The 12,113-nt window shown below is 28.2% G+C and overlaps 2 protein-coding genes across 2 annotated transcripts in view; both read left to right on the forward strand.

Annotated features, from left to right (window-relative positions):
• LOC126845729 (probable protein BRICK1) overlaps positions 1-12,113 on the forward strand; it is a 195,687-nt gene that overhangs the window by 147,472 nt on the left and 36,102 nt on the right. The gene's annotated exons all lie outside the window — the stretch shown is intronic.
• LOC126845727 (zwei Ig domain protein zig-8-like) overlaps positions 1-12,113 on the forward strand; it is a 146,099-nt gene that overhangs the window by 126,103 nt on the left and 7,883 nt on the right. Inside the window, exon 4 of the mRNA XM_050584578.1 lies at positions 8,312-8,439. Within this exon, the coding sequence (XP_050440535.1) occupies positions 8,312-8,439 (128 nt within the window). The remainder of the gene's footprint in view (positions 1-8,311; positions 8,440-12,113) is intronic.

A 12,113-nucleotide genomic window follows, 5' to 3' on the forward strand; every position in this document is an offset into this window, starting at 1 on the left:
GTTACTATAAAACAATTTTGTAGTACACAATGTTTCTATATATTCTCTAACTTAATTTAACTAACGCAATTTTAACTGTATCAATGCTAATGCGAAATTTTTAGTGCAAATAATTTAATAAAATTAACTATTGTTTGTTAGAGATAGACATTATAGCCTTTTGAACACCGTTAAGCCGCGTATACACTTGCGAGCCGAACCTATCGAAAACTTGGCTGTTAAAATATGAAATAGACTAATTATTTAATAAAAATAACAGTGTTCGTTCTAGTTTGATGATTTTAGCATATCTATAGAGATATTTATATGAATTTATGTTGTTAGTTGAGAATTTAGCTACGGCTTCTAGTCTAAAGAATTTTTTTTTATTTATACAAAACCAATGATTCCCCTCATTGGGTTTTCTATAAATAAAAATCTGTTAATCACATGACTTCCCCTAACTAGTTAAATGCTAGTTGAATAAACTTCCAGAAAGAATGCGTCAGTGACCAACACTGTCACCATAAACCACTCAACACAGCTGTCTTGGTACTATATATATATATTCAGTGCAGTTTTCAAGTATTTAATGAGCCAGCTTTAAAATATAAATAACATTTTTACTTGAAAAAAACGTTTATTTATAAAGCGCAGGGTAATCATAATTTTATTTGAGGCATTATTTTAGCTAAAAAAGTTTTTAATTAAATCTTAATTTTATAAAATTTTACAAATTAATTTTAGGTATTGGGAACACCAAAAAATTTTTGTTCAAGCAATTACATCGACTGCCTAGTGCCTAGTCATTTGTATGTATAAGTTGGTGTTAGAATTTTTAAAGTTACCCTCTATAACTACCCTTTAAAATACTATTTTTAACTTGAACTATTAAATTACATTTTCATTATTTAAAATACATAAAAAAGAAAACTATTTTATGGAAAAACTGTAATAATATAATATTTTCAATTTTATGTTTAATTTATCTTTCTTCTTTATATTGTACACGATATGTTATAATTTAGCACAATTTATGCAATTTGTTTTCTAATTGGTTTTAAATTAAGGCTAGTATTTTTTCTTGTATGATATACAGTCGGGTTTATAAGTATAACGTCCTGGCATGTACTGAAGTAGGAAAAAAGTTGAAAGTTTTTTCATTTTCTTTTTTAACTTTTTAGTTTTGACTGATCAAACACAAAATACATTCGAAATAATTTATAGAAAATAGAGTAAACCAATATCACAGTGTAAATAAATATTTCCGTCTTAGTAATTTTTCCACTTTATAAAAATGAAGTTTTCATAAGTCGAAATGACAAAATGTTGAACAAATCAAGAGAGTCCACGTTAAATTAAGACAAAGCACGCGCGTGCTAAAGTTTCTACTATTTAACTTGTCCAAGTGTTTTTCTTTATTATTTCTTCCTGTTACATTCTAAGCAATTTGTTGTTGTACGTAAAATACTCTTAAAATTATTATTATATCAAAAGAACATAGTACGTTGATAATTTATTGTATACAGATTAATTTTGATTACTTTGTTATAAGCCATACTATATTATCACCAAAAGAAAACAATAACAAGTTGTATTATTTAAACATAGATTTCATGTATTCATTCTAAATATAGTATATTGCGGGTGTTCAACCTGTTTTTATAATAACTTAAAAATTTCAAATGTTGCATATTAGTGGTATTTTTAAATGTCTAAGAAATATATAACGAAAGTTATTTCATGTTTAAGAAATGGCATATATATTATATAACTTTTTTAATCAATTTACTTCAGTAAATTCGTGAATAAAAAATAGTTAAAACTGTACAAATGTACAATAATACAAAACTAATAACCATCGATTAACAAACAATCTTACAGTTATTTTTTAAGCATGCCATGTATCGATTTACCTATTTCTATAACATATGGTTGTAGCTAATAAAAGGTATTGGATGTATATGCATATATAAAATAGCATTATTTGACGGATAGATTCATAAGATATGGGGCGAGAAATGATAATGATCCCCTCCGCTTTGATCCTAAACCACTTAAATAAAATTCATTAAATTTTTAAAAATATTATTGTAAGTAAATAATAGTAAAATCGATTATGACCATCTTTTATACTGAAAAATAGCATTAATAAACTTTATTGTCCAAACGTGTAAATATTTGTTTCATACTTTTAATTATTTTCTTTTAAGAAGTATAATGGATGTACATCTACTTTCTTCGTTAAAGAGTTTTAGATCAACCTCAATTTTTCTTCTAGTTTGGCAGATTTACCTCATTCTGCGGTTGAATTAAATCTAGTATTTATTACATCATAAGCTCTGATCTCGAGTCAAAGCGTATTTGCATTGTAGATAAAATAAACGGAATTATACAAAAAGGAAAAATAACTAAACGCACATTTTACTTCACTGATGGTGTTACTCATCAAATATCATGGTTTTCATCCTTTGTGCGTCCTTAGGTCGTATCCGTTGGTTTAAAGAAAAAACCATCGGCGTAAACGTTTTTTTCTCCTTTACCAGAAACCTCTGAAACATCTATCTTAACCGCTGACAAGTTTCGGAAGACGGGGAGAAATTTTTCATCGCTTAAAAAATCTAAAACGCTATTAAGCTTGATTTACATTCAAGTTATGTAGCTAGACAAGATCGAAGCTAAAGATCAAACGTTCGTGAGATAAATATATTTCATCGACTAATTACATGATACAAGATATTTTTACATACAAAATTATATATATATTTATATGTATGTGATATATACATTGACAATAACGTTAAAACAATAAAGTTAAGCATTACCTTAACGTAATGTTTATTATGGCTAACTGTAAAAAATTATCAGAAAATAATATTCAATTGTGGCATTTAGTTAACCGTTTAGCCGTCATAATTCCTTGTATATATTTTAAACGCTATACTTGTTTACTTTAGAAATCCTGTTAAAGTTTAATAGAATATTTGTATAATATGTACAGTAGGGTGGACCAAAAATAATTTTTTTTGTTTTTTTTTTTCTTCTCTTGACATTATGTTCCTTGAGGTAAAATAATATTTCCCTTTTTTTCAGATTTTAAAATCCTATAGTAAATAATACCCCTAAAAAAAATATTAAGGGTATATATATATATATATCAATGTTTTCGCAAATTTTACATTCTAAGGCCTAAATTAGTTGGATAGTAGTTTATTTTGTAAAAAAAAAATATATTGGTTTATTCCTCTAAAAAAAATTTAAAACTAAAAAAAATTTTTTTTTGGAAAATTGATGCTCGCAATCTCTAAAAATTATTTTAAAAATCTGAAAACAAATAGGGAAATATTATTTTACCCCCAAGGAACATAATGTCAAGAGAAGAACAAAAAAAAATTTTTTTGGTCCACTCTAATGTATAGTCTTAATATATTAGTTTAAATATTGTCGGGCATCACAATATTCTAAAATAAGCGTTTTTCATAAATACCAGGATCAATAACCTATTGACAAAATGTAAATAAAAATTAAGTTATACTTCTATGAATATTAAATTTTATTTATAGCTCAAATTTTTAATGGTTTTTCTTTCTTGCAACATATTTTACCCTTAACATTTTGTGATCCGTTAATTGCGTTATAATGACATGACACGTTTTCAAAAGATTTTAAATCAGGAAAAAAGTAGCGATCAAACATCACGCCTACGCTAGGTTGGAAACCGAATTGATTACAATGCCAATTTCCATTGTCCAACAGGAGGGATGCCATTTTAACATCAAACAATAAAAGCGCACGGTTCGCGGATCACGCATGAATAATGAATGGCGATTTTGGTAGTGAAGTTTTCTGTGCAAAGAGTGAATCAGAGGGTTAGAAAGCACCGTTTTTGTATGGTAATAGATCGGCACTGTAATGACGGTTTGCCATCAGATGATTGAAGGGGAACATCATTTGCATTCGTATAAGTATTCCACAGCATACCCTTGTTTTATCAAGTATACAAAAAATCTCTAAACACCAATCATCTGCCGGCAAATGGTGCGTTATTAATTTAACCGTAAACCTTGATCAATAAATGTTTGTTTTTGTACTTTTACGATATTTGTATTACTTTTGAAATTACATTTTAAAAGGTATCCCTGCGATGATGAATAGTAGCAGATGAAAAAGAAAATTTACTGATAAAACAATTTGTACAATTTTTCGCAATTGTCTTTTACTTCCATAAATCATTTATATAAAACTACGACGCGCAAAGAACCGAAGCAGCGTAACAACAACTTTTGAAATTGCATTTCATTGCAATATAGTACAGTTTTTTTATTTCAGGCATTTTTAAAGACAGACTATATAACTTGACTTACAAAAAAAAAATTTGTTCAATGATAATCATAATTACTTTTGAATTAATCATTTTCTTAAGGCAAAGTAGTTCATAACATTTGTCGATTTGGCTGTTCTGTTATAATTTATTATTTAAATAATAAATTATAACGTTATTTTTATTTATACGTGTATTGAATACTTGAGTACATTATTATTATACGAAATAACATTAGCAAAAATTATATTTTTAAACTCAATCGTGTCAACTTTAATAATCGAAAAAGTCTGCAAGATGTTTGACGTACCAATTTTTTTTTTTTTTTTGGGGGGGGGAATTACTTTTTTAACTTATAATCGATTTGTAAATCTTATCTTAAAAGTATGTTTTAATTTATTGACTCTAGACATTAAAAATAAAATGAAAAGCTCAAGATCGAAATAACAAACGCACAAAACAATTTGAAATTTAATCAATTTCAAATAATATGTTGACAAAAATATAACAATACTATGGTTGTAAGTACTAAACAACCAGGGCGATGTTGAAAAATATGGAGAACCTTGTCTAGCTCGTTAACGTCATTAGTGGTGGCAGGTTTAAATTCACATAACTGTGTGCAAGGACAATGCGAAGGGTCGCAAAAATCGTCATTTTTTCCTATTATGATGAAGTTAGGCCCGAAGGATATTGTTCACAAACAACGAGGGCGAGTGCGTGTGAGCTTACTCCTCACTCGACTCTGTGGGGGCACGATGCTGTTACCATACCCGTCCTGGTGACCAGGGACGTTACGCAGATGGCCCTTGAGTGCTTGTAATGACTGTCAGTCTATCCCATGACAAATGACACCGCCACTCTTGCCACCCAAATTATACGTCATATTATTATTATCTTGACTTTTACCTCGATCTCTTTTTTCGGCTACCGTGTATGGTTTTCGTATATGGTTCAAGAGCAAAGAAGGTGGTGGAGAAAACATACGTTTCTGACTAAACAATATAGCGAGATCCGCATATAAAATATGAAAAACGTAATAATAAATATACATATTATATTGCACACAATCGCTGCGCTGTGGTCATACATTTTCGGATATTACAATACCTTTGTATACAGTCACAAATATCTTACACTTGATATTTCTAGTTTTGTTTTCTTTGAGGCATTTGAAAAAAAAGTGTAGGCTAGTGTATCAACGACATTTTTTATTTTACAATATTACTGACATCAAACATCAGGTGATTTATCTTAATGGCGAAATCATACTCGCTGTAATACTACAAACACTAAACAGAAACCATCATGATGTTCATATTTTTCTAAAATCAATATTTATTGATTTATACCAATATTTGACGTACTATATACATAATAACAAATAGTAGTCAGCAGTGGTAGAGGAGTTAAACATAAAATAAGAAATTGTAAGGTCGCCATTAAAATTAAGCTGTTGTTAGATAATTGCATTGCGTTTTCCACCATTTTGTTCGAAAAGTCGATATAAAAGGCTTAAAATAAGTTTTAAGACTAATTCATTAAGTTTTATAGGTTGCTACCATCCATTAAATGTAGTCCAGTATGAGACAGTGCTTTATTTTTATCATTTTGCCCAGAAACAACTTGAAGAATATCAGCCTAGAGATGACTATAAAAAGTTATTAAACCATTGTATTATCTTTCTAGGACCGGGGTTCTTATCCTTTTCTGAATGATGGATCTCTTTATAATATAAAGCATAGCCACGGACCCCTTTAAGATAAAAAGTCTAACCACAGACTCCCTGATAATTTAATTACCGCGTTGATTAATAATGTACGTAATCTCATTTTGAAATTATATAATGTACCATATTAAATCATATTGCGTTGTTATCATTGAGTGCAGAATACGGGCGACAATTCATTATTTTATCGTTTTATTTTATTTATTCATATGGTTTGTCGTTACATCCAATATATAGTATATAGTAATGATAATAAGATAACATATAATAAAATGTATAGTATATAAGAGTAACAGTAGCTAAATATTGTTAAGTTAACAGACTAAGATATTTGGTATCAACGTTAGAGCTTCTTTGTCTGGAAGCCCTGACCTTTCGGATCAGGGCCAAACCTAACCGTTTTGGGATTAGGTTCAGTTGGGTTGATTTGAGTTGAGTTGAATACAATTGCATGTAACTAGGCCAGGAAATCGTTAGAAACGATAGTTTGGCCGCCAAATTTGGTCAGGAAACCTAACCGGTTGGTTTAGAGTTCTCCTTCTCAAAGTTGGGGTTTTAAAGAGTCTCCTTATCCTCGTCCGTTGGCCAAGTGCTAGCAGGTGGACCAAACTTGCCGACCCCGACTAATTTAAGTGAGAGCCAACTAGTACCTGGGACAGCTTAGCATGAATTTTGGGTAAATTTAAAAAAAATACATCATTATCATCACGTCATTATATAAGAGATACCAGATATGGATTATGGAGGTCATTCTGAAAATAAAGTCAAGAGTATCCACACTTCATGCAGATACATTAAGTTGCAGGATATACAACGATATATGTATAAGGATAGTCAAATGAATTTGTTAGGTAGGCACTTACTGACGAACCACGGTAATTGATTTATGAGAAGTGTTAAATATTGATACATGTTGATAAATGTTGCCAGTACATCGATTAAGGCCTGATATTATAATTATATGATTATTTCCGATCTATATAATCTCCTTGCGATATATGATTATAGTGTATTCTTGATCAGGACATATCCATGTATTGATGTACCTGCATGAAGTGTGGACACTCTTAACTGAGTCTACTCATTTACCAACAGTTTTTTAATTTTATTATTTAATCCATTTATGATTACCAACAATAATATCAAAGATGGATACATACAATATATCTGTTTTTATGAAAGAGATCCTCTTTCATAAAAACAAACGATAAATTTTGCTACTTCAAAGTTAAATTTTATAATTAAGAAATTCTGTTTAGTAAAAAGGCAACATGTTTGTGCTTGTGGGCTCTTTTGAAATAGTTGGCATAAATTACAAGTGTACTAGTTAACATTCCATCTGTTCTTGTTAAACTATTAAAAATTTAAACTATTATAATATATTATGTATATTTATTATTTAATTTTAACCTTATGATAAAAAAAGTTAATAAATCAGTTTTTTTATTCAACTAATAATAGTGTAAACATCATCTTATTATACTTATTAAGATTGGTCTTATCACACTCATAAGACTATTAAAACAAAGTATACAGCAGAGCGCGTCGAATTTGAAACTGCTATCTGTGTATTTACAGATGAAAGACGTTCCTTTGAGTGTTTAACCCAATTTCCTGTTCCTAAGCAATTAATCATGAAACGTTATGGTTGATGCCATTTATTCTCAAATTGTATAGCTCATGTATATGTATGTACATAATATATTATATGACTGTTCGGATAAATCTCCTGCTTAGTCATAGTAGAAATGAAATATGGTTAAATTGCACCGCTATAGGTATAAAATTATCCTTTAATCGATCCAAATAATTATAAATAAACATAAATTATGGTATTTTATTTAATGCTAAATTACAGTAAATAAACTAATAAAATATTTGAATTATTACTCTACGCCTACTACTATTTGTTTTTAATTGTTGATAGTATTTTAAAGTAATTTAAATAAAAAATATAAATATAATACGGTTTTATCGTCCTCTTTTATAAGAGTAACTTTTATTGTAACACTAAAAAAAGTAAAATCGTAATGAAAATATAAAAAACCAATCGGTGTTTAGCCATCATATACAAATTAAGCATTTCATCGATATTAAAAAATCATAATTCATGCATAACTACCAATTATTAATCTTAAAATCTCGTTACTTCTAAAAATGTTTTCATGTGCAATAATATCTAGTGACGCCAACTTGCTAGTATTTAATAAATATTTTAGGCATAATCGTTAAACTCTAATAAAAAACCTATGTTTAACATTTCAAATTTTTAATACTTACAGAACCTATAACAACCATTATTGGAGGTCCTGACATGTTCATCAATAAGGGAAGCACCATGAATTTAACTTGTATCATAAAACACAGCCCGGAACCACCGCCACTGATTTATTGGACACACGATTCGAAGGTAAGCTAATACCCTTAACCTATTTTGCTTAAATTTATTCATGAGATACAGTTACCAAAGAATAAATAGCTGCTTTTTTATATAACAATAAAAAATCTGCATAACAAAATATATCTCGTGTCATAAAAAAAAAACATTTAGAAGGTAAACCAAAGTTTATGAACAGAAAATAGTATATAATACACGTACTAGTATGTGATAAGACTTAAGAGTTAAAATACTATGTACCAGAATAGGGTTAACAATATTAGATACGTCAAAAGATTATAATGTTTTTCAAAAAAAAAAAAAACACTTAAAATATTACTCTTGTTATTAGTCGATTATGTTTTTCGTGTTTAGTGTATAATATGTAAGAATATCAAAATAAAATCAAAAAATCAATATTACATTATGGAAAATATATTAAAAATTCTTAATATAATAATTCTCAATGAGGTGTCTCTCTATATACACATATATATGGTTACTGAATTTATATTAACCCAAAAGTTAATGTAAATTAATAAAAACACTACTAAGCAGTAGTGCAAATTATTGCCTATAAGATAAAAACCGTATTTAAAACTGTACACTTTACAGTTTATAATTCCGGAAACTTTTTGACAATCGCATTGATAATGATTTGAGGACGCATATTTGCCGTTTGTGCTTTATCCTACTAAATCTAATTATGAATAACTCAACTTTTAATTACATATTCTACAAAAAATAAGTAGTACTTCCATTTATAATGTTATATGCATTTCCTTTTAGAAAATCAATACAATTTATACATCATTACTTGAATAAACAAGCGAACAAAAACGCGTTGACTTATTCTCACTTTTTTTCTACTACGTCATCGTGTTTCTTTAAGTATTAAAAAAGTCTTTGTTAAAGTAGGTAGTATATATATACGTATCAGAACATAAATAATGAAAGTTTCTTAAACAAAAATCGTATCCCAGTACTCTACAATGACAATGAACCTTAATTCTCTCTTTTTTTTTTATATAATACCGCACTCTCCTGCGTTTTTCCCTGCATTATTTAAGTTGAAGCAAAAATATCACAACTCCAAACTTTAGCCAGACATGTAACAAATAAAAACCAAAACCAAATGCTCGTAAAAAAAACGCATTTTTTTTCACCCCGTAATTTTTATGTAGGGAGAATTGTTTTTCATATTATTGTTTGTGCAGTAATGTGATTACAAAAGCAAAGGGTCCTGCTCATTTCGGCCTAGACGCACACTCTAACGAGTTTCGGTTAGCTGGTGCTGTACATATTCCCTGAATTTGTTTTCATTATTTATTTTTTATGTTCTCTATTTCTTTTTTTTTATCATCGGAATCCAATTGCCTCGAATTTCCTCTGGTTTGCAGCGAGCCGGAAAATAAACTGAAGTAGATTATCCCTCAAAAAAAAAAAAAATCAAACAATTCGATTACGTAATTTGGTTCTATAATAATTTTCCGAGCGATCGTTGGACGTTGGACGTTCAGTTTAACTTCCAATACAAATGGATGTACTGTGTACCATGTCAAAACTAAGTGCTCTAAGACATTTCTCACGAGACAACAACAAATGTCATTAGGTATTGTTTTTCAAAACTGTATTATTCATAAAAAACCAGTTTTTGATACATATGTATTTACAATTTTACGCCAAACTGCATTTGTACAACATATTATCTTAAAAATGTACAGTAACATGTTTAATGTCAAACTAAAATTAAAGCGATGGTGCTTATAAGATATTACTTATGTCCTTGGTAGCTATCAATGAATTATTTTACCTATGATTTCTGTTTTAATACAAGATAACAAAGACGGATTAGAAAATTTGTCACATTTTTTTTTAAAGTTGTAGATCCTAGGTACAGAGGTAGACTAACCAGGCGAGTCATGGCCTGTTAGGAGTCCGTTGGCCGATTAGCACCCATTCTGCCACTTCTTACTGACAAAAATATTTCTTTTGGTAAAAAAAAGTAGCACTATAATAATATTACCGAAATCTACATGTTTAAATAATCCAAGTTCTTACTGTCATTCTAATTTCCATACATACGTACAAAATTAACTTTTAATTTACTTATGTTGTCTCGCCGTGACTCGTTTTTACTTCTTTTATTTATTTTTAAATGACTTATGGGAAAAGCAATAAGATCTCGTAGAATTTCGGATTTCGATAACTTTTGTTTTATTTTTTGAAAGAAGAAGACTTTAAAAAAGTATTCCCTTAAATCTAGAATAAATAAATCTGTAAATTGCTTTATAACATTAATTTATTAATTTATATAATGTAGTATTATCAAATATAAAACTTCAAATGGAAATTTAATTAGTAAAAAAAAATAAACGTTCGTTACAATTTTATCTAAGAACACAGTAATAAAAAGTTTTAAATTGAATAAACTAATTATACAACTTCAACAAATGTGTAATTACACTAAAAATTATTTCACGTTGATACTTCAGAACCCGAATTGCCAGAGCGCTTACGTTAACAACTTTACTTTTATTTTAAAACATTGAATGAACGGTGGCATAGTGAGTAGCGACTGACTTTTGACTAGGGGCAATTAATATTATCTCAGCCCTAGTGATATTTTTATAGTTAGAGTGTTCAACATTTTACTTGAAAGCATTTTTTTTATGACACAGTTTTCTTAGCTAAATAAGTAAAATCTTTATTATAGGTATTAAACAATCAAAATACATTTTTAGTGTTTAAGATAAAATATTATTTCAAAAAGTATTTTTAGAGAGTAACTATTGTTCTCTCAATCTATATATTTTATTTTATTATTGAATGCAAAATTATATAATGATAATCACGACTGATTGATAAAAAGTAATTATTCAAAACTAGTTAAGTTATTAGCATTCAAAGTTATTGACGTGCTGAAAAGTGGTCTGTAATATTTTTTTTATCCACGCGTATTACTTGCCCGTTTGTAACTTTAAATGCAAATAACTCAAAAAGTATTTACGAGTATTCTTAAAATGGTTATCGCCCAGTCATTATTTTTATTACATTATTCTATAAAACTAAATATAGTGGTTGTTATTTATCATTAACACTTACCCTTCAAAACAAAGAGTTTACTTGAACTATAAAAATGTACTTAAGTCAATAAATATAATAAATATTTGTTAGCTTAAATTAGTTTATAGTAGAAAAAAGGATTGCAAAGTAATATTTTAATCATTCTGTAAATTATCATAGGAATTTAAATGTTTTCACAATACCACTATGAAGTTATAAACTATTTTAATGAAAAAACACTAACTATTTCTAGAATATAATATCATTTCTTAGTACAACCTAATTATTAATTTACAAAAAAAAATTTACTTCTAGAAATCCCAATAGTATTTCCTGTGAACTTTATACAATCAAAGAATTCCCAGAAAATATGTCTTTTTACTTCTTGCTTCCTTTTTCGGAATAATAAAGGGAACATAATTTTAAATATTCTGTTAAATTAAATAATTTTTTTACGACTGGACTACAATAAAATGTAATCAAATCAAAATGTTTTTAAGTAACTAGTATTACATGAAATACAACTTGCTGGCTGTTTAATTTTTTTTAATAGTATTAAAGGAATCGTAAACAATTCCATTTGGTGGTACAACACACATGGGATATACTATATTTATTATAGATATTTATTAATATTACTC

Source organism: Adelges cooleyi, unplaced genomic scaffold (genome assembly GCF_023614345.1).
Source record: "Adelges cooleyi isolate 19-005CV unplaced genomic scaffold, UGA_ACOO_1.1 ACOO_flye_CR_arks_rails_tigmint_CR_PRNA_8, whole genome shotgun sequence".
Taxonomy (NCBI): domain Eukaryota; kingdom Metazoa; phylum Arthropoda; class Insecta; order Hemiptera; family Adelgidae; genus Adelges; species Adelges cooleyi.